Here is a 23,730-nt window from a genome sequence, read left to right on the forward strand (position 1 = left end):
ACCCCCGCCACCCCTTCCCACGGCTGATCCTCTGACCTGGGTGCTTCTGTGCGTCCTGCGAGGGGCTGTATTTAAGGATGGCGGGTCATTGGTGAAGATCGTTGAAGATCATGGATCACTACCCAGAAATGGGTCTTACTGGAAAACCGCACAACGTTATTTTGCTCCAATTAAATTTATTTAGATCCTCAAACCTTTCGGAAATGTAAAAAGAGTTATACAGCAATTAAGCACCAATCATGACAGTGCAGAAACGACATAACGGGCTGCTGCCATTGGTCTTTGGTCAGCATTCCTATGACGAAGGCCTTACTACCCTCGTTTTAGGGTCATGGAAATTGGGGCTCAAAGAGCTTAAATAATTTCCCACAATCGCACAAACTGTAAGCAGTAGCATCCGATTTCTGTTCTGACTGCAAAGCCGTTCTTCTACCCCTTCTCCTTTCAGTTCAAAAACTCATGAGCTACAGATTTTTAAAATCTTGTGGTACTAATCAGGAACAATTTTAAATATTCACAGTTTCCCCCTCTTCATTCTGTGTCCAAAGAAAACTATAAATCCCGTGCACTGATACTATCCAAATATTAATTCCTCACTTTAAACATCTACTCCATGTGACCATGGAGCACCTCCTTGGGCGTTACGCATCCGACGCTCCCTGCCAGCCGGCTCGCTGCTTCAGTTCTGACACCCAGTCAGGGCTGTCGTCATCCTCCTCGAAATCCCTGTGAGGAAACAATTTTGATATTAAGCCTCCATAGTAAGGGCATGGTAAGTATTTTTTGATGGCTCAAAGCAGAACGCTATCATCACAATATTTAGATTTTTGAAAAATGAGTTCCATAAGGCAAATGACCAGAGAAAAAACATTGTTAGCTCTTCCAAGGGAGCACTTCTTTCATGTTTCTATAACGTTTGCCAATAAACTCCAGTGTATTAAAAAATAGTAAGTCCTAGCTGAATGATTAGACTCAGGAATTCTATAATAATACCGTAACACATTACTCAGCCCAGACAAAAGATCCAAGATATGAATATTCATTTGTGATGTCGAGTAGTATACCCAGCTCCTGCTACACCTGAAATTAAGGTATGATTTTCACACACAACGACCAGTGCCATGTAGGTATATCCCAACGTACGTGTCCTCTGCATCCAGTCTAGGTTCCAGTCTCTCTGGGTCCAAAATGACAGAATCGTGACCTCCATCCACACTGTCTGACGCTTCTGTTTCTTCAGACAGGGGTCCCTTCAAGAACCCTTCTGAACCTTCAGAGGAAAATTATGCCAATTTTAACAGTAGTTGCTTAATTAGTGAATGTCGGACTAAAATCCTCCAAAAGCTTGCTGGCTCACTGAGGACAATGCTCTATTCCTTTTGTAGTGCCTCCCCCATTCCACAGCATGGTTTCTGGCATAAAACAGGCCCATGAAGCATCAGTATGGGTATTAAATTTAAAAACAGTGCTTTCTTCAAAAGAAAAATTTAGAAAATTATAATTAAAACCTTCAAATATAAGCACGTATATTAAAGATACCTTCGGATCATCGTCTTCCAGCTGTTTCTCCTTTGAGCTCCCCACCCCCAACTTTTCCCCAGGATGGGGAATAAAATTAAGGAATGGAGACCACATGCGTGCTTTCAAAAATTTCCTAGATGGCAACTGCTTTCAGATTTTTGCTCACACGACAATAACCTAACACAAAAATGTGGGCTAAATCTTTATAAAACCCTTTCATAATAGAGCTATGACATAGGTTTTGAACAGTGAACAGGGACCAGAAACAAAATCCAGGGCCTACAATTGCTACAACAAAATTCACAACTGTTAGCCTTCCTCAACACCGTCCTCTATGCACCGCCTCTGCTCGGGGCTCTTACGACAATCCGCGCGCAGCTCTATCAGAACACACCTCTAAAAATTCATCTACACCACTCTAAAGCCCTCTCCTTGAGTGCTGCTCTCCCACCATACTCCTCCAGGGAAGGAACTGTGTTTTCTTCTTTTTTTTTTAAATCTTAACCTAGCACATTTGGCGTTCAACAAATACTGACCAAATAAACAAAGACAACTAAATTACAATAAATTATTGTATATAATAAATACACTATATATATATATGTATATGTATATGTATTATAAAACACTAAATTACAATAAATACGGTCAAGACTTGCCACAGCATCACAGGCTCTACTTGGCATAATTTATCTTAGAGCTTCACTTAGCAAGATGGCTTAATAATTGAATTATCAAAATTATACACAGATGTACACACCCTTAATGCAGTCCTTTGGCCTCGATTCCTAAAGATAGTATTATAAAAGGTAATTTCATGCGATTTACTGACAAGTCTGCAGAAATGATAAAAAAATCAAATCCTAATTACTCCTTTTTCTTGAGCTCTATTCAATACAGCAGGATTCAAGCATAGAGCAAAAGAAATCTTGAAATTCCTCAAAGTTTACACTATGATGGAGTCTGAAGTGTAAAGTCAGGAAAACTGGGGTGCATTTGTGTGGTAAAAATGCGCTACTCTTCAAAGTAGTCCACGATTATTAAAATAAGCAAACAACGAGCAGTTAAAAGTAATGAAGCTCCATGGGAAATTTTAATTAGAGCTCAAGACCGGCTAAAGAAGATTCAAGGAAACCTAAAAAGTACAATGTTATGAATCATTTTATAACTTTAAAATCAAAGTTACAACTTTAAAATCAAAGTCTCTGGGAGGGGCGAAGAGGGAATTTTTTAAAAATGGGTACGTAGTTTCAGATCTGGAAATGGGAAAAGTTCTGGAGATGGATGATGGTGATGGCTGCGCAATGTTAATATATTTAATGCCCCTGAACTGCACACCTAAAAATGGTTTAAATGGTAAATTTTAGGGGCACCTGGGTGGCTCAGTCGTTTAGCGTCTGCCTTCGGCTCAGGTCATGATCCCAGAGTCCTGGGATCGAGCCCCACATCAGGCTTCTCCGCTATGAGCCTGCTTCTTCCTCTCCCACTCCCCCTGCCTGTGTTCCCTCTCTCGCAGGCTGTCTCTCTCTCTCTCTGTCAAATAAATAAATAAAAATCTTTAAAAAAAATAATAAAATTAAATAAATAAATGGTAAATTTTACTTTATGCATATCTTACCACACTTTAAAAAAAAATCAAAGGGAGGGGGGCACCTGGGTGGCTCAGTCCTTTAAGCATCTACCTTCGACTCAGGTCATGAAATCGGGGTCCTGGGATCAAGCCCCACATCAGGTTCACTGCTCAGCTGGAAGCCTGCTTCTCTCTCTCCATCTGCCCCTCCCCCCTGCTCATGAACACTCTCTCTCTCTCTCTCTCTCTCACACACAAATAAATAAATAAATAAAAATTAAAAATTAAAGAGTTTCCACAGGTACGTAATAGACTTGAGTCACCTGGTCTGTATATTGTGTATGTTTGAAACGCCAAGCTGAGATCCGCATTCTTAAGGATGTCCATCAAAGTTTCTGGAGTCTCTTTGAGCCACTGCTTACGGGTGTTATTTTCATTGTACTTTATTACAGAACCACCTAGTTGTGAAAAGGTAACAGTTAGGGCCACGTAAAAAAGATTTTCAGCATATATCTTCCATACTGTATTTTAAACTAAGTTAGTTATATTTTACTCTCTACTAAAACCTATTTCACTCACCTACATGGGCACTGCTCTGATACGTGACACCAAGTATCTTCTACAGAGTGACATTAAAAACAACAACAAGAACAGTCTCCAGCCCATTAAACAACCATTAGAAAATGCCCTATAGTGGGCACCTGAGTAGCTCAGGCGGTTAAGCGTCTCTTGATTTCGGCTCAGGTCATGATCTCAGTGTTGTGGGATCAATCCCCACATCGGGCTCTGCACTGGGAGTGGAACCTGCTTAAGATTCTCTCTCTCTTCTGCTCCCCACCCCCCCACTCATACTTGCTCTCTTAAAAAAAAAAAAAATCACCTAAAGAAAAAGAAAGAAAATGATCTATAGTAACAGCGTTCAATCTGACTACTAACCTCTCTCATCCCCGGCTGCTAAACTGGAGGACAGTATGGCTGCATTTTCCAAAGCCATGAGAGCAGTGTTGGGGACATTTTTCTCCCACTGTCGCCTGAGAGGACTTGGTGAACTGGGTTTCCTCAGATGGACTGATTTATTATCTGATTTTAAAATGTAAAAAAGTATTGCTAAGCATATTATTTATCATTTATATGCACACATATACTCAAACAGCTACATAGAAAGAAATCTTTCTTTTCTCTTCCAAACTCACACCCACTCACAATGTTTTTCAAGTCTAAGCAGTAAAGGGAATAAAAAAAAATCTCCAAATGCAAAGGTAATGCTAATCATTAAAGTGAATTTTTAAAACTACGTATATATTTATATATTATAGAATGTACAAGAATGAAGCCCAATTAGGTTGTGTATTTCTGTACATGGTTTCTATGGTACATAGTGCAATTAATACTATTTTATTGTAAACGCTCTTATTGATAAACACTATTTTCTTTTTTTATGAGTAATAAAGTATTCCTGTACCATTAAATAAATCCACTGGATAAGCAAACAAAAATCTGCTTGTCCATTTGTTTACGACACCTATGACTTAGTAAGATGAAAATTAATATTCCTTCCATATTCCTCAATTCCTCACTTATACAACAATTAGAATTTGAATATCTTACCTTTCCCTTTGTTTACTGTCCCCAGGGCACTTTCCACTGAATTTTTATTAATGTTTTCTAAATCAGCGTGGCTGTACTTTCTACCTTGTTCTTCCCCTGGCTTTAAAAGGGATTAAAAATACAGATTAAAAATGCTTGAAATGCTACAAACAAGGTAAAGGATGCAAGTCAGCTATCTTAATTTTAAATAAAGATTAATGAATTAAAAAGATTAATAACCATAGAACCCTATACATAACTGTGTGTTGTACATATTTACATGTCAGTTAAAAACCATACACATATGTACATATGTATATTAAAGTCCTATATACTTCTAATCGTTATATTTTTTTAAAGAGAGAGTGAGAGCGAGGTGCAGAGGGAGAGGGAGAGAGAGAATCCCAAGCAGACTCCACGCTGAGCGCAGAGCATGACGCGAGGCTCAATCTCACAGCCCGGAGATCATGACCTGAGCTGAAGTAAAAATCAGATGCTTAACCAACTGAGCCACCCAGGTGCCCCTATATTACTAATCATTAATATCGATCATCGCAAATACGAAGAGGATTTATAAAATAACAGGTATTTGAGAGGTCTTTATAGAAGCAATGAGTAATGAGAAATTTCAATATGGTTTGCTGTATTGGGCTTTTCATGCTGGAATAGCAAAATGAAATATTTTATAAAGTTGCTCTATATGGTCAAAATGTCCCCACTTCACCTGAGTAGTTCAGTCGTTTGAACATCTTGATCTCTTGATTTTGGCTCAGGCCATGATCTCAGGGTCGTGAGATCAAGCCCCATGTAGGGCTCCACAATTGGCAGGGAGTCTGCTTGAGATTTTCCCTCTTTCCCTCTCCCTCTTTTTCTCTCGCCTTCTCTCTTCCTCTGTCTAAAAATAAATAAATAAAATCTTTAAAATGTTCCCACTTAATTCGGTATTTTTTCAAATTATCTAAGCTCCTGATTTCTTGAAATATCATAACATGTTGTCTAGACATCACTAAATCTGCACATATTTTGAGAAGGAATACATCTCCTATGCCTAGACAGTTTCCAGCATACAGGTTCTCAATGATTTGTTGAATGAATAAATACAGTAGGCTGTTGCTGGAACTTTGTTCGTATTTCTATACAGTGGATCTCAAACTTCTCTCCCCACCCGACGAAGGGCCCCCCATAGACAAAGAAGTCAGAGTCTTGGCTGGTAGTGGTGATGAGCAGTTTCTAAAAGCCCTGAGGGGATTCTGGTGTTCCATCCCCGCCAACAGTCACAGCTCCACAGGCAAAAGCCACTGCTCAAACAGCGCTCCTGGCTCGGCCCTCACGTCCTCACGCCTTGCCGGCTTGCCCAGGACCTTCTTCCTACCTCAGCTCTTCCCTTACCTGACTGACTTCCTGCTCTCTCTTTGTTCTGCTTACATTTCGCCCTCTTTTCATTTTGCGAGAACCCATGGACGTGTCCACTGTAGGTGGTATTACAACGACAGGGGTGGCAGCCTGGGACAGGAGTCAGGATTGTCTGCAAAGGGCCCTGAGGAAACTTTCTGGGGGGTTGGAATTCTTGATCTTGATTGTGGTACTGGTTATATGACACTATAAAATTTCCAAAATTCGTCAAACTCTACACTAATGGGTAAATTTTACCGCATATAAATTATGCCTCAATAAAGCTGGGGAAAAAATATAGATATTCTCACAGGAATAAAAAAAAAAAAGTACAGGGGCCGGAGCTAGTCTATTTGTAGCAACATAATGGTGGGATGCTGTTATTTATTTACAGCCAAACCTCCATTCCAAAAAATTTGACAAGTTTAATTACTAGTACATTCCATAAATAGAATGATCTGTTGTTAGTGCAACATTTTTTCTTTTTGGAATTAAAAGGTTGATTAAACTGTTGAAGAAAGAAAAACAAATCAGGAGTAGGGCATGATTTGCTGAGCTGGGTATGGCACTACTCAGAAGTGGACCTGCTGCTCCCCTTCACAACTTGACCACTTGACCGCAGCTCCCGTGTCAAAGAGCTCACAGCTGCCCAGGGCACCACTAGATAAACAGGACCGTGAATGCCAGGCTGAAAAATGTCAACTTGGTTTGGCAGGTAATGGGGAAGCACTAAAAGTTCCTGAACAGAAAAATGTCAAGAGGGGCGCCTGGGTAGCACAGTCGTTGGGCTTCTGCCTTCGGCTCAGGGCATGATCCCGGCGTTGCGGGATCGAGTCCCACATCGGGCTCCTCCGCTGGGAGCCTGCTTCTTCCCCTCCCACTCCCCCTGCTGTGTTCCCTCTCTCGCTGGCTGTCTCTCTGTCACATAAATAAATAAAATCTTTAAAAAAAAAAAAAAAAAGAAAAAGAAAAATGTCAAGAGCAAAATACAGATCTAAATATCCTTTAGCCATTAAAGGGAAAATATTCTGATACGGGCTATACCATGGATGAACCTTAAAAATACTACGCTAAGCAAAATCAAAACCAAACCAAACCAACCTATGCTAAGCAAAAAGACACAAAAGGACAACTATTGCATGATTCCGCTCCTGTGAACTATCTGGAATAGGCACATCTATAGAGACAGAGGTGGGATGGAGGTCACCAGGAGCGTGGGGGGGCAGTGCAGGTCGGGGAGGAATGGGGAGTTATTATATAATGTGTAGCGTTTCTGTAAGGGGGGTGATGAGAAAGTACTAGAAACAGAGAGCGGTGATGGTTACCCAACACTGTGGATGTGATTAATGCTGCTGAATCGTATGCTTAAAAATGGCTAGAATGGGAAATCCTGTGTTATATATGGTTTACCACAATGACAAACAAACCAAATCCAGGCTGAAACAAGATGTTCACGACTGCAAGCAGAACAAAGTTCTCTCAATATCTATATTGAAACCACCAGTCATCTATAACTGAAAACGAAAAGACAAGGCACATGAACCAAACGCTCGGTGATCTCCAGTGGCGCAGCTGACAGTGCAGGATGACGGCCACCAATTACTTCAGTGCCAAAGGACGGGAAACTGCTGGCCGGGAGGGACCAGGCCCCAGTCTCACAAACCTCTCACAGCCCCAGATGGTTCCCGGTAGATAGGTGTTTCACAAACGTCATTTTCAAGCTCTTACCATCGCGGTTGCCTCATGTTCCAAAGCTACCCTGATTCCGCCGGCGTCTGCTTAAAAAGAAAAGACAAGGTAGGAAGAGAGAGCATGCGGAGGCTCACGTGATTAAGTTCCTCGTGTGATCTGCAGAAAGCCCAAAGACAAACGGAGTTCTTAAAGTCAAAGAGCCAAAGCCTTAGCCTGAATCGTGGTATCAAGCTTTAATCCCCGGGGAATTTAAACGGAGGCCGTTCTGTTGTTCCCAATGGCAACATCTGAAAGGTAAGACCTGATTCACTTATGCCCCCGCATTTCGGCACTAGAAGGTGAGATACTCCGCATCCCTGGGAAGCCACCATCACCTCCAGCTCAGGCTAGCTATGGAGTCTGTGCTTTTCACAACAGCTATGACAGCCCGTGAAATAGGGACCCCTCGTAGGAAGGGAGCTGCTTGTCCCCTCACGAGGCACCGGCGGCGGCAGTCAGCGAGAACTTGGGCACCAGCTCCCTTCGGGAAGAGTGGCTGCTTTGCCCCAGTAGAGCCCGGCCGGCCGTGTTCCTCATTCATTCAACATTGTAAAGAATTGCTATTGAGCATCCGTGACGACGGGCGCTGAGGCTACAACAGGGGGTGAAAGAGACGCATCCCCTGCCCTCACGGAGTGTTCACTGCGCTGATGGCACTGTCCACCAACCGCGTGGAAATGCCACCAGACACACCGTCTGCCATGGTGGCCCTTCTCCGCTGGTTTAGTCCTCTTTTTTAGGAATGGTAAGACTACACTTAGGCAAACTATCTCGAAACTTTTCTTAGACTGGCTTTTATTGTTGTTGCCCAGCATTATGAAACTAATTTTCCACTACCCTGGGATGCAAACAAAAGCTACAAAATAGCACCTAACGTAAAATTAACACTAAAGCGAACTATGGAAACAAAGGCAATTGGCTACCCCTTAAGGAATGGAGAAAAGGCTGAATTATAAGACCAAAGGGCTTGCATTACTAGAAGGATATACATTCCTACAAAAATAACATGTAAAATTGAACTGTCAGAAAACAGTAGAGTTTTTGAGGGCTTCTTGTGGAGCATGTAACACTGAGATAATGGGCACCAAACAATGGAGGTCTGCAACATGTCCCTACAGTGAGTGGATGATCTGTTTCCATTTGTCTTCTCTCTTATTCTGGTCCTATCTACCATCTTCGGTGGAGCTCTTCAGATGGAAGGTCTGAGTCACTGATGACAAATAAAAAGGAAGAAAAATAGGGGCGCCTGGCTGGCTCAGTCAGTATAGCATACGACAAGTCTTACATTCAGCGCCCTAAGTTTCAGCCCCATGTTGGGCATAGAGTTTACTTAAAAAAAAATAAGAAGAGGGGCTCCTGGGTGGCACAGCGGTTAAGCGTCTGCCTTCGGCTCAGGGCGTGATCCCGGGGTTATGGGATCGAGCCCCACATCAGGCTCCTCCGCTAGGAGCCTGCTTCTTCCTCTCCCACTCCCCCTGCTTGTGTTCCCTCTCTAGCTGGCTGTCTCTCTCTCTGTCGAATAAATAAATAAAATCTTTAAATAAATAAATAAATAAATGAAAAGAAAAGAAAACAGAAAAAAAAAAAGGAACAAAAATAGCTTTGAAACAATTAAGAGATGACAACTTCCAAAGAGGCAATACATTACATTTGAAATTTGTTCAGGATCGACTAAGTATGAATGGAAATTTTGTACAGCTATTAAGTGGACTGTTCTAACTCTTGAAAAGTCTCTGCTCTGTATTTATTTTAAAAAGATTTTATTTATTTATTTGTCAGAGAGAGAGAGCACTAGCAGGGGGAGCTACAGGCTGAAGGAGAAGCAGGCTGCCCACTGAGCAAGGAGCCTGATGCGGGACTTGGTCCCAGGGCTCTGGGATCATGACCTGAGCCAAAGGCAGATGCTTAGCCGCCTAAGCCACCCAGGCATCCCAAGGCTCTGCTTTTTAAACTTTTGTTTACCAGATGGTTCTTTGGACACTTGGGGATAATTTCCTACAAGATTAACATTGTAATTTCGTGGTCAGATTCCTAGGCCAGGACACAGAAGCCTTCTACCTGACCAAAGGGAACCTGGTACTAATAATGAAACAGAAAACAATCTTTACATCATTAAAATCGCCAAACTAGGCTTTTTGATCCCTGGGAAACTAAATGTATAAAGTCAGTACAGAATTACATCTGAAATAGCAAGAAGAAAATTTTAATTTCAGGACATCTCTGAAATGGTTTCTAGTAACTTGAAAATTGTATTTTTCTTTTTTGTTAAACTACACTTTGAAAGGAAATTGAACAAAAGGTAAGCTTTCTAAAATTCTTACCTTTTTTTCTTGGTGTGCTAGGCTTAGAATTTTTGGTTTCTTCTAATACCTGCTCGCCATATTCTGTAATGATCTGAAAATTTCAAGTAGAGAATTTAAAGATGTGAGGTACACTTTTCTTTAGACACTGCCATGTCATTTAATTATCAACATTCTTCCCCACAATCGTATTTACAGTTGAAAAGCAAAATGCCCTTTAGAAAATACCTATAATTTAGACACACAATTTAGACGTTTCTACATGTTTAGAAAAATATCAGAAAGGTTACGCAAACTCTCCCTGTGAGTATTCTCGGCAAACGGTATTGTGGAAGGGAGAGCAGGAGGGAAAGGAAGTTTTAATTTTTTCTGTATACTCTTCTGCATTATTTAAATTTTTACAACCATGTGCTACATGTTGTGTTTAAAAGATAACGAACCATTTGACCGTACTTGAAAACCACTCACAGTTGATCCGTCATACCTCTGGGGGTAAGCACTTGCGGACAAGCCGAGCCAAAGAGCCTCTAGAGAGAAGTGTTGTAGCAGAAGGGCGATGGGAGGGATTCCTTTTAAACATCTGCTTGATCAGATGCTGCAGTTCACAGGAGTACTGAGGCGGCAGTGGGCGCAGGGACCCCTGACATATTTTGAGAATAAGACTTTTCCAGCTATTTGCCTGAAACTAAAAAGTAAAACTGAACTGTAACAGCAGAGACAAGGCAAGAGTGGAAGAAATCACCAGCTCAATGGAATTCTTATGAATTCATTTAATTTTTTTTTTTTAAAGATTTTTTATTTATTTATTCGACAGAGAGAGAGACAGCCAGCGAGAGAGGGAACACAAGCAGGGGGAGTGGGAGAGGAAGAAGCAGGCTCCCAGCAGAGGAGCCCGATGTGGGGCTCGATCCCATAACGCCAGGATCACGCCCTGAGCCGAAGGCAGACGCTTAACTGCTGTGCCACCCAGGCACCCCATTTAATTTTATAAAAGTATTTGCTGCCTGGTCATTTTTCTTCCCAGACGGATCCTTAAGGTACTACTCGAAATCTTATGGTGGGTTCAGAAGGAAGGTAAACATAAACAGTGCAAAACTCCCCCATCTGGAGAAAATCTCAGCATCGATGCCAGCTTTAGGTGCTTTATTACTCATAAGCAATGCGTGTGCAGATACACATTTTTAACATATTTTAAAATCAAGGTAATACATACATATAGCCTTTTTTTTTTTTTTTAAGATTTCATTGATTTATTTGAGAGAGAGTGAGTGAGACACAGCACACCAGCAGGGGCAGAGGAAAAGGCAGAGGGAGAAGCAGGCTCCCCTGCTGAACAAGGAGCCGGACGCGGGGCTCGATCCCAGAACCCTGGAATCATGACACGAGCTGAAGGCAGATGCTTAACCAACTGAGCCACCCAGGCGCCCCACGTATATGTTGCTTTTTAAGAAGTCAATGGTACCAACAGGCTTACACTAAGTGTAACATCCCTTTGCTTCGTTCCTCCCCAGAACCCCCCAGGCCTGCTCCCTTGTGACATGCACTCCAGACTATGCCAGCTTTAAACGTCTACTGCCAAATCCCTTTTACCTTTCATGTCCTCAAAATAGCTATTAAACTTTGACAAGCAATAGAATGGGAGTCAAAATGACATGCCAGAGTAACATTTTTAAAAAATCTTCACTGTAGAATAAACATTGAAATTAATGTTAGATGTTAGTCAGCCTTGGTGATACTTATGCAAGAACATGCTGGCATTCTGCCTTGGAAATGCACCCTATTAATAAAATATGCAAGTGAAGATATGAAAAAGGAAAAAAAAATCAACACAGAACAAGGGAAAAATTCAGGTAGTGAAAAATGAGACTGAATCTGCTTTGTCTCTGGCTTTTAAACCATTATACCAGGTTTCTGCATTTCCTAAAGATTTGAGAACTACTTTTGCCTCAAAGCAGACGAGAGAACAGATTGTGTGCCAAATATCAGGGCCCCATATTCCTTAATTCTTATTCTTGCTAGAAAAAATAAGAACATGTATATGAAAGCTCACAAAAAAAGACAGAATCGGGGGAATAAAGAATATAATCATTAAAAAGATACTGGAATTTTAAAAAACAATCTTATTTGTATAAAACAGCGATTCTTCACTTGGGCTGTACATTAGAATCACCTGTGTCAAAAATTTATTTATTTCAGAGAGAGAGTGAGAGAGAGAGCAAGCGAGAGCAGGGGGAGAGGCAGAGGGAGAGAATTTCAAGCAGACTCCGAGCTGAGTTGGGAACCCCACGCAGGGCTCAATCTCATGACCCTGATATCATGACCTGCGCTGAAACCAAGAGTCGAGCCCTCAATCAGCTGAGTCACCCAGACGCCCCTAGAATCACCTGTTCTAAAAAACACTGCTGTCCAGGACACCCTCAGGGGTTTCAATTCAATTAGTTTGGCATGGGCCCAGGCATCGCCATTTTGTAAAGTCTCCCAAGTTTTTCTAATGGTACAGCGGGCATTATAAACCACGTACACTCAAGGAGGACAGCACGTGGCTTCAGTGTGAGTGCCTTTCACCTAGTGGTGGTGAAGGCTTTTTCTCCATCATTCACTCTCATATCTCTCAAGCACATCTGTAAAGATGCTTGCTGGGGGTGGATGGGGATGGGTGAAACAGGTGGAGGGGATTAAGAGGCACAGACTTCCAGGTGTAAAATAAATAAGTCTCGAGGATGAAAAGTACAGCACAGGGAATATAGTCAATAATATTGTAATAACTTTGTATGGTGACGGATGGTAACTATGGTTACGGTGAGCATTTTGTAATGTATGTAAGTGTTGAATCACTACACTGTGCACCTGAAACTAACATAATACTCTATGTCAACCACATTTCAATTAAAATTTTAAAAATGAAAAAAATGCTTGGTTAGAGCTAAGTTTCAATCTGTACCCAAAGGACAGAATTTATTTCTATGCAAATCTAAGACTTAACAGGGACGAGCACTATGATTGTTAGTTTATTGTGCAATAAATAACTGTTAAATGAGCAGGCCAAGTTATTTAACCTCTTTTTTGTTAAATTATTTCTTAAAATATCTTGAAAAAATAAATATAAAAATGGTTTTCTCCACAACAGCCAAAGGTGAAAATAACCCAAATGTCCAATAACTGATGAACGGATAAACAAAACAAGGTATAAACACACGATGGACTATTGTTCGATCGTAGAAAGGAATGAAATTCTGACACATGCTACAACATGGATAAACCTTGAAAACATTATGCTACATGTGATAAGCCAGACACAAAGGGAAAAGTACTGTGTAATTCCACTTATATGAAATATCTAGAATACGTACATCCTCGGAGACAGAAAGAGGATTAGAGGTTACCAGGGGCTGGCGGGGAGGGATGGGGATGGGAAGTTATCGTTTAACGGGTACAGGGTTTCTGTTTGGGACCATGGAGAAGTTTTGCAAATAGGTCCTAGAGATTGTACAATATTGCAAAGTAATTAATGCCATTCAAAATGGTTAAAATGGCGAATTTTATGTTTTATTTATATATATATATATATATATATATATATATATATATATATATATTTTACCAACATAAAAAAATTGAGAATAATGGAAAAAAGGAAGAAAGTGGGGAGGTAGGGAGGGAAGGAAAGAAGGCAGGCAGGCAGGCAAGCTAAATATAAAACTACAGAAACTAAATAATGAAAGTTCCCTATTAGTATACGCTACGAAAGGGGCTCAAGACAAAGGTGATCCCACGGAAACAGGTATGAATTCATCTGTTAGAAGGTGGAGGAGGGTCAGTAATGGATCCTCCAGACCGAGAAGGTACTTTAATGCTGAAAAACAAAGCAAGCCATTCCATACCGTTTACGCAGAGTTTTATGCAGGGTAATTACACACAGGGGCAAAGGGTAGGGCACAAGGCGGGCAGGGGAATACAGGGCACTACACAGCTTTTCTCTACCCTATTCTCCACCCTTTCTCTGCAACTCTCCGGACCTTAACCCCCAGCTTCTCCGGAAGGAGGGGCATGGTGGTGAGGTCCCAAGGCAGTTACCCAAAATGGTACGACCTGTGCACCAGAGGGAAGAAGAAGACGGAAGGCCAAAGATGGAGTCAATGCTGTCGGCCCTCCTACAGCGTCCTAGGGAAGAACATGGCCAAGTGGAATTACGAAGGACTTAGCCAGATATAACAAGAGGCTGCCTTTCCCATTTTACACACCATACTTACCGGATGCTTAAGGGTACAGAGTTCATACAGAATGCATCCCAAGGACCAGATGTCACTGGAAGCATAAAGAAGCAACGTCATGACAAATGGGTTATGAATGATTATATGAAATATAAAAGACAAATGAAAAATTACCTTTAATAAGAATAAATATCACAAGGAATTCCTATTAAACTAAAATATATGTAAGTTTGGTCTAATACTTAGATACTTACTAACAGTCATGTTCACGGTGAAATTCTCTGCTCCCGAGCCCCTACCCTCCAAATCAGGGTGGTTCAGGTGTCGTTTCAGTAGCATTTGGTACAAGACAGAATATTCGTGGACTCAGACTGGCATAGTTGGAAGAGGGCTTTAGAAGTCACGCAGTGTAGCTTCCACCCAGACCATCTGTGCGCAACCCAAGGCCTTCGGATCACGCCTTCCGATAAAAAGCTCTTTACCTCGGGCCCAGCCTGTGCCCCCGCTGGATGGCTCTAGGGATAGTGGTCTTCCTTATCATAAGCCAAAATGTGTCTTCTGGGAACCCTCACCACCCCCTGTGTTAGCTCTACATTCCCAAACAAAGAGAATAAGACTACTCATTCTTCCACAAAACAGTTCTTCAAAACTCAGAAAAGAGGCCTGGAGTTTACCCCCAAACACCCACCCTTCTTCATACTAAGCATTCCCATTTTCTCTGTCATTCTCACCACCTAGTTGTCATGCCCCAGACTTTTTCTACATGATATTCTTTGCATTTTAACTAATGGCTTTAATCAACAGTTTCCCGCAACTTTTGATTCTTTCAAATTTCAAACCTACAGAAAAGTAAATGTCCACATGCTCTTTCTTAGACTCCCCCACTGTTAAATTTGCCACGTTTGCAAGCTGGTGCCCTCTTCCACGTGTATCTGAACCTCTTGAAAAAAAGATGGCAGACACCGAAGACTTCACCCCCAAACATGTCAGCATGTATCTCCTCCGAGCAAGGATACTCTCCCTCATAAACACAATACCAGTGTCACATCCAAGAAATTTAACCTTAATTCAATAATATCATCGAATCTTTGTCCAAACTCAAATTTTCCAAACCAGTAAGTTCCTTTATAGCTGCTCTGTCCCCAATGCACTCAGTTTTACTCTTAGAAGAAACTATTCAGTACGGATTATCATATTCTTTCCAGCAATCAACTCGACAGAAGCTAACAAGAGCCTGTAGGTGTTTCTACTTCTAAGAATTCAGGCCAAGAATGTGTTACAAAATAATGACCCGTTTATGCAAAACAGGTCTATTAATCACAACACTGATAATGATACTGAAAATCTGAAATACATCAGTAGGCCAACAACAATATTTGTGAAGAGTTTAAATATGTGGTAATATGAATATGATATAATAAAAAAGGAGGAAGTCAAGTTGTATATAGAATACATAAACCAGGTTTAGAGGGGGGAGTGAATGGATGGAAAAAACAGCAAAATATTATTAACAGCAGTGAAAAAGTAGGTAACTGCTATATCCTTTCTCGTATATCTCTGTTATTTCCAATACTCCCCCTGCTCACCCGCTCCATCAATGGGCACGTTATTACTTATATTCAGAAAAATACTATGCTTTAAATCATAAGGTCTGTGATACTAGCTTCTTTTAATTAATTAACCTATCAGTCAAGTACTTATCATCCACTCCTGCCAATATGAACTCATTGACATAATCCAGGGGTTCCCAAATTTTGCTGCACTCCGGAATCATTTGGTGATTCTGGAAAATGACCGCTGCCTGCTTCCCACCCCCAGACATTCTGATACAACTGGTGGGGCTGCAACCTGTGCTTCGGGACGTTTAAAGGTGAGAGCAGTATCGTGTGAGAAGCGGTCACGTCATTCGTACCGCTCCCTAGGAATGACGAGCCTTCCCTCAGCATTACATTCAGCTCCTCTCAGCTCTGATGAAAACCAGTTGGAGAACTGGGACTTTTATCTAGTGCCTGGGCATTTAGAGTCTACACGGCTTTCAAACATATTTTCCAAAAACCACACTTCACGTGTCGGCTACAATGCCCGTCACCAAACAGTCATGCTTGGTACTCACTGCACCGAGTAAGAACATTACCTACCTTTTATTGTTGTAAGGCATGTTCTCCCAAATTTCAGGGGGCACGTAATAAGGTGTTCCCACATACGTACAAGCAAACGCCATAGGGCTAAAACCATAAAAAGGCAAAGCACAATCACAGAGCATGCCTGAGTCACGGAATGTTTTGATTGCTGTCACTACTAGAGAATAGACACACGTACTTGGAGAGAAGACGGGCAGATCCAAAATCTCCCAGTTTTACTTTTCCATTTTGGGTGAGGAAGATGTTCTGCGTTAAAAAAGAAGAGCTGAGATTATGTCTTGCGTCATTCACCCGCAAGGCAGAGATCTCCGGGGAAGCTGTCTTTCAAAGCCTGCTGATGATGGAGATGGAAGGGTAGAGATGCTGACAGCTAAGTCCCGGAGGGGAACACAAAAGGACGAGATACCCTCTTGAGAGCTCCACGTTCCCCCTGCTCGGGAATTCAGGATCACTGCTTAGAAATCAAACAAGTAAGTTTAAGATTATATCGGCAGACAGCCCCTGGGTGGCGCAGTTGGTTAAGCGTCTGCCTTCAGCTCAGGTCATGATCCCAGGGTCTTGGGATCCAGTCCTACATGGGCTCCCTGCTCAGTGGGGAGTCTGCTTCTTCCTCTAACCTTCCCCCTGCTCATGTGTGCTCTCTCTCTCTCAAATAAATAAAATCTTCAACAAAAAAAAAAAAAAAAAAGGACTGTATCAGGCAGAGCCTGATGGAGCGCCTGGGAAGGCGTCAGGGGGACTCCATGGGGCAGGTCTGGGTCTCAGTGATTTTCCATCTAAGAATGTACAGTACTACGGGGGCGCCTGGGTAGCGCAGTCGTTAGGCATCTGCCTTCGGCTCAGGGCACGATCCCGGCGCTCCGGGATCGAGTCCCACATCGGGCTCCTCCGCTGGGAGCCTGCTTCTTCCTCTCCCACTCCCCCTGCTTGTGTTCCCTCTCTCGCTGGCTGTCTATCTCTCTGTCAAAAAAAAAAAAAAAAAAAAAAAAGAATGTACAGTAGTATGGTCTCAGCCCTCTCTAAGAGAGCTTGGAACATCCTAACTATACTCTTAAAGAGATTTAATGATCTTCCTCAGGTTGCACCTTACTTGGCTCCTATAAATATTAGGTTAACAACTGTTTCTAGGCTAAATAAAAACGTCCCAAGAGGAAACAGAATAACACAGAAAAAAGGACGAAGCGGAATAGTTTTTGTTTCTCTTTTCACTTTTAGGCCCCAAAAGGTATTTCCACTTACCTTGGACTTGATATCTCTGTGTAACACACGTTTCTTGTGAATGTGATTTACTGCAAGGCACATTTGTGTAAACCAATTAAGGATCTGTAAGGAAAAAGCATGCAGGAGCTGCAGGAACGCAGTAACTGGTTCGTGTTAACCCCAAATCCCTCAGAATCGTCTCCAGGCCTTAGCTGACCTGGATTTTCCATAATGTAAATACAGAACTCCTAAAAATTACACAGTTCAACTAAGATTCAATGTTGGCTGGAGGAATTCAGAAAAACTGTGAATCCCATGTTCCATCATCTTGTGTGTGATCTAAATAGCAATTTAGTTCAATAAAACTCCCACTATGGTTTTCGTGAATTCAACCCAATAAAAGTATTTCTTAAATATATACATCAAGGTGGTTCACCACTAAGGAATGAGTATGCTACAACTTTTTGTAATCATTAGTCAGACCTTCATTTGCCTTTTCAGAATGTTCATTTATTAACATTAAAAGACTTGTTATATTGTCAACCATCCTGTGAGTCAGCATTTTCTTCTTATAAATCCCTAGTCAATAGTATTCAGAATTCCTAGGTACCTAGGGGGCCTATAATGAAATGTCAAACTGATTTTTTTTTTCTTTTTTGCTAGGAGATCCATTCATTTGAAGCCAAGGTTGACCTCCTCCTCTGGAATCCATATTTTCAACAATACAACTTCTAAATAAAAATATTTATACCAATATGCTTTCATAACATATTATACCTTAAATCAAATGAAGTCCCACTCACGGTGTCTACTTAAATATTTTCTTTAGTCAATTCATTCCAATAACATTCAATATATAATTTTCCTTTAAAAAGACAGGAAGTACTAGACTTAAAAGGAAAGTGCTAAATTGTAAAAGGAAAAAGTGTGAGAATAGGTATTCCCACGACACAGGAATTTGGGCTTCATTCTTCTGATTCTCTAGTAATGCAAAATAAATCCGTCTGTCTTCCACAATGACAGTACAACAAAATCCAAAATTTGAAATATATAGGACAAAAGAGGAGTAATAAATTTTGAAACTCTTCTAAACACAGGCGTTTTATTCCTCGCTATTTTATAAACATATCTACTGAACTTGCTGAAAATATCTCAGGCAGCCACCTCCTGCACACGAAGCAGTAGCACTGATAGAAGTGTATCAGGTAATCATACGTACAATGCTTTCATTGGAACTTATACACATCTGGAGCGGAAATCTGCTTCTAAACCTTGAGAAACCGTGGAAGCCAGTCTCTTACCGTATCTTCAGGAAACAACTTTCCTTTCTGATGCTTTATCTTTTGCATGAGGTCCCCTCCGTCACAATATTCCATCACAATATACAGGTGTCCCTCAGCTAAAACAAACAGATGACTTGGAGGAAAGCCTGGTGGCCATAAATCAAATTCCACAATGCATTTATTTGGGAGAATTCATGTTTACCTTCAAATGATTCTTGAAAGGCAACGATATTGGGGTGTTTCATTCTGGCCAACAGAACAGCCTCCTTCCTAGAATTCTGTGTACCGGAGAAAGACTAGAAGAAGATTTTAAATAGCATTTTAAAATGGATAGCTTTACAACAATACAGTATACAGTTGACCCTTGAACCATGGGGGAGTCGGGGGCAGTGACCACCCCACCCCCGTGCGGTCGAAAATCCACTCGTGACTTTTCACTCCCCAAAAACGTTAACCACTAATAGTCTTGGAATAACACAGAGTCATTTAACATATATGTTGTATGTTACATGTATTACGTACTGTATTTACACAATAAAGTGAGCTACAGAAAATGGTACTAAGAAAATCACAAGGAGGAGCAAATACATTTACAGTACTGTATTGCATTTATCAAAAAAATCTACACGTTAAGTGGCCCCGTGCAGCTCACACCTGTGTTGTTCAAGGGTCAAGTGTGGTTTGTATATGTCAATGCCAGAGGCAGTTTTATAGCACTGCGCCGTGACCCAACTTATGTTTATCAAACTCTACAAGAAAATGTGGTGATTTTTCAATTATGGCTCTATTTTGCATGCTAAAGCTGACCCCTTATATCCTTACAAGTATAGAATATAAACCGGTTTTCACATCAGCCTGACCATAACTGATTTGGAGAGCCAGCACGCCATTAACCATAATACACCCTTAAAGAAAAACTAGGGCTCTCATGTCTTACTGTCTGCATCACGTTTCCAGCCCACTGGTCTAGATGAAAAAGAGACTGGTGTGTTAGTGCAGTAAGGATGGAAGAAGATGGATTACAAAGCCAGTTTCCAGAACTGTTTATCCCCTAACTTACTCTCCGAGGACGAAATCCCGAATGGCTTATCTTTCAATGAAGAAACTGCCATTGGGGGAAAAAAAAAGAATTAAAAGAAGATACTTTAAAAAGGGGCACCTGGGTGGCTCAGTAGGTCAAGCCTCCAACTCCTGATTTCAGCTCAGGTCATGCTCTCAGGGTCATGAGATGGAGTCCCCTGTTGGCCTCCATGCTCAGCGGGGAGGCTGCTTGAGATTCTCTCTCTCTCTCTCTCTCTCTCTCTCCAAAATAAACAAATCTTTTTAAAAAAATGCAAATTCACAGGCCCATCTGGACCTACTCAACCAGAAACTGAGGGATAGGGCCCAGCAATCAGTGTTTTAACCTCCAGATGACTTTGAAGCCCACTCAAGAATCACTAAAAGAGGTCAAGAACACAGTGGGGAAATAAATACTTAGAATTCTGAGAACTTTATTAAAATGTATTTTTAAAACATTGATCAAGACATTATTAAGCAGCCGCCATGGCACAGAGTCTTTGCTGTGACAACTAGGATAAACAAGGGTAAGGCAGCACCCTCCTCACCTTCCAGGGAAATAAAACCCAAAACGGATCCACAAAATAGCTTCCCCGAAACCAAAGGTTAGCATTTTAGCTTTTTGCTCTTCATTGTATTTTTCATGCTCTATTTTCATTAATATGGCCCCTGAGCTGCTTCTGGCAAAGCTTTTTACCCTTCTTTGCCTCTTATATAGGCAAAATTGGAAATTATTGCACATTACTCATTAAGATAAAAGAAACAGCAATTTCCACCTAGACTATTTTTCTCCCTTTTCGTTAATTACAAAAATTACCTAAAAATCCATATAAAATACATCAAGACCTTGTAAAGCTAATGAATAAACCCATTACATCTTTTGCACGAAAAAGCAATTCCATGTTAAATCTCGAGAACTCATTTTCCTGGGCAAATTACATGTACATTTTCAACATGAGCTAATGGCTTCAGCAGTGACCTTGGGAAGCCTTATTTCCTTCATGGCGAACATCTGATTACTGCTTTCTTGCCGAACCAAAAGGGCTCTGCCAAAGGAGCCCTCTCCGATCACTCTCAGGACCACGTAGCCATTCATGCTGGGGCAGCACGCAGCCCGGCTCCACGGACACAGTCACCACGACCTCTCCCAAACTGTAGTCAGACAACAGAAATGTTGAGGATTAAATTTATTTTCAAAAGGCAGAATGAATTCAAAGTAGCTCAAAATCACCATGATAGGACAACAGCTTTACTGGCTGAACTGTTGGACCCTGAGCACCCACACCAGGTTTTATAATCCTGAATGAAAAGTGCATTTATGAACTGTACTGCATTTATCGAAATAGCCGCATATAAGGTCCCATGCAGTTCAAACAGTGTGGTCAAGGGTCAAGTGTGACTCGTATACTTCTAGCAGCACACTTTGACCTCTCCTGGTCCCTGCTGTCACGCATGCCCCAAAGCAGATGGGACCTCTGACCTCAACAAAAATAGGCTTTTGAGTCTTACAGAAAGAGCTTTGGTGGCATATAGCATAAATATCCAGAGGAGTCAGGAAAATGATATATAACTGAAGCCTGAAGGATGAACGGAAGTTGGCTAGGCACGAGGGCACAGGGAGTGATGGGAGTGACGTAGGCAGAGGGGCTGGCATATTTAAGAGCAGAAGAGATTGTGTTCAGTTCAAGGAATTGAAAGAGGACTGTCACAGGCTGGTGAGGCAGACAGGGCCTTATCTGAAGGCCACTGTAAGCCACGTTCAGGTTGCTGGATTTTATCCTTGCGGTAGTTAATGTGCTATCTCTGAAGGGTTTTAAGTGAGAGAGCATATTAGAAAAAAATCACTCACTCTGGCTGCAGAGTGAATGGACTGCACACGGGAGGGGGCAGGAGGGCTGGAGTGGGACTCTGACAAGAGAAAAGGCAGGAAAATGATGATGGAGTGGAATGGGGTGGTGGCAATGGGGATGAAGAAAATGAGAAGAAAATATGTAGAAAGAATTGATGACAGATTTATGGGGGACAAGCTGGGAGAAAGGGACAGGGTAGACCTCCCAGGTTTCCAGTGTAAACTGGGTAAATGATACCATTCCCTGAGAGAAAAGCACCATGGTTGTGTGTGTGTGTGTGTTTCATTTTTCTGGCAGTGGGAGTGTGGCAGGGGTGGGGACTGGCATGGTGAAGGGAGACATATGTTCCTTTGAGGACATGTTGAGTTGAAGGTGCCTGGGATTAAGAAGAGATAAGCAGAGTCTTTGAACTTCAGTCTCCCTTTCTGTATTTTCCAGATAAAGCAGCTAGCTGAATTGGTTCATAGGTAAAGGAGACTAAAGTTCCTAACACTTTGCCTGGTACAGAGGAGGCCCTGGATAAATGGCAGCCATTATTATTATAAAACCTTAGCAACATGACGCATTTTTTTACCTTAGCAACACCATGCATTAAAAAAAAGAAACAAACAAACACTGGAATGAATTAACTTAATTTTCAGAAAGCTTACTTGTCGTGTTTTGTTTTTTTAAAATCGCACCTCAAAGAATTATGAGGCATGGCAGGTAAAGCAAAAATCACAAACCAAAACATACACTACAGTGACCTGTAAAAATGTTGTTTGTATTCATGTGTGTCATAGAATCACTCAGCAACTTTAGAATTAATTTCTTCCTATTAGCCAAATTAGAGGCATTGTGTTCAAAAACAATTCTTTTCAAGAACAATCGGGTCTTTCAGTAAATTTAGGGACCTGAAAGAAAAAAGTTAGTTGCCACTATTCTGACACTTGGTATTACCCAATTTAATGAGGTCAAGGGCCCCTCCGTGGCTCAGTTGGTTAAGCGTCTGCCTTCAGCTCAGGTCATGATCCCAGGGCCCTTTTATGGAGTCCCAAGTTGGGCTCCCTGCTCCGTGGGGAGCGGGCTTCTCCCTCTCCCTCTGCCTGCTGCTCCCCCTCCCCTGCCCGCCCGCGCTCTTTCTCTCAAATAAAATCTTAAAAAAGAAAAATAACAAGTTTTCCCATATTTCTATTCTTTTATTCTTCAGGGTCTTTATTTTATGTCATGGACAGTAACCGCTAAGCAAGAGCCACCACTGACTTTTTTTAGCTGAAAACCAGTACTTATTTGGTCCTTTCTGCCCACGATACTCAATATGACACCCACAAGATCAGTAAAAGACCTGTATACACTGAGGGTGACAAAGCCCCTTTGCACGTTTCTCCCAATCAAACCCTAGCGAAATGACTTGGAAATAGCCCGAAGTGGGCTCACCGCTGAGAAACCGTGGCGCGCAAGCTTCGAAGGCACGCACGCGCTGATCGCACCACGCGGGAGGCCAGCGGCGCGCAGATCCTTCCTGCCGGGGAGCCCGCGCCGCCTGCAGTCCTCCCCCAGCGCTGGACCAGCGCCGCGGCGGGTGCCGGGAGGACAGGAGGCTGCTGGGAGGCGAGGGGGACCGGCGGGCGGGCGGCCCAGACCCGGGGCGGAGCCGGAGCGGGGATCCAGGAGCGCCCAGAGCGGGTCTCCCACTCGCCCCCACCGCGCGAGGGCGCCGCCCGCTCCCCGGACCCCAGGCCTCCACCGCCAGCCGCGTTCCTTCCTCCAGGGGCTCCCTGCCCGGCGGCGGGACCGCTTACCGGCTTCCCCGGCGACCGGAGCCGACCCCGGCGTCCCCGGACTAGAGCGCTTCCGCCGGGCGGGCCGGCAGGGCGTCTCTCGGGTTGCGGGTGAAGAAAGGTTC

The 23,730-nt window shown here is 42.2% G+C and overlaps 1 protein-coding gene across 5 annotated transcripts; it reads right to left on the bottom strand.

Moving 5' to 3' along the window:
* Positions 1-22: 22 nt before the first annotated feature.
* NEK3 (NIMA related kinase 3) lies at positions 23-23,730 on the bottom strand. Of its 5 annotated transcripts, XM_045796889.2 has the most exons (17): positions 23,627-23,730; positions 20,975-21,147; positions 19,139-19,232; positions 18,955-19,052; positions 17,693-17,776; positions 16,632-16,699; positions 16,451-16,537; positions 14,352-14,406; positions 10,586-10,786; positions 10,123-10,195; positions 7,799-7,848; positions 4,700-4,799; positions 4,028-4,171; positions 3,415-3,549; positions 1,144-1,270; positions 598-726; positions 23-194 (listed from the first exon to the last, which is right to left on the bottom strand). In XM_045796889.2, exons 2-16 carry the CDS (start codon positions 21,089-21,091, stop codon positions 642-644), a joined length of 1,518 nt encoding a protein of 505 aa, XP_045652845.2. In that variant the 5' UTR covers positions 21,092-21,147; positions 23,627-23,730; the 3' UTR covers positions 23-194; positions 598-641. The 5 variants fall into 5 exon arrangements, with proteins under 5 accessions (XP_045652845.2, XP_045652846.2, XP_045652844.2 ...); XM_045796890.2 differs by having other exon boundaries at positions 23-726; positions 7,799-7,845; XM_045796888.2 differs by having other exon boundaries at positions 23-726.

Source organism: Ursus americanus, chromosome 10, assembly GCF_024610735.1.
Source record: "Ursus americanus isolate L20-20 chromosome 10, mUrsAme1.1.p, whole genome shotgun sequence".
Lineage (NCBI taxonomy): Eukaryota > Metazoa > Chordata > Mammalia > Carnivora > Ursidae > Ursus > Ursus americanus.

What these genes read in the sequence shown, in the direction of transcription:
- NEK3 (XM_045796889.2), bottom strand. Translation starts at nt 21,091, where the DNA reads ATGAATGGCTACGTGGTCCTGAGAGTGATCGGAGAGGGCTCCTTTGGC. An exon ending in AGTTGTTTCCTGAAGATACG is followed by an intron (nt 17,777 to 18,954) that starts GTAAGAGACTGG and finishes TTTTCCTTACAG; the next exon opens with ATCCTTAATTGGTTTACACA. An exon ending in ATACACAATATACAGACCAG is followed by an intron (nt 1,271 to 3,414) that starts GTGACTCAAGTC and finishes TTTCCTCTGAAG; the next exon opens with GTTCAGAAGGGTTCTTGAAG.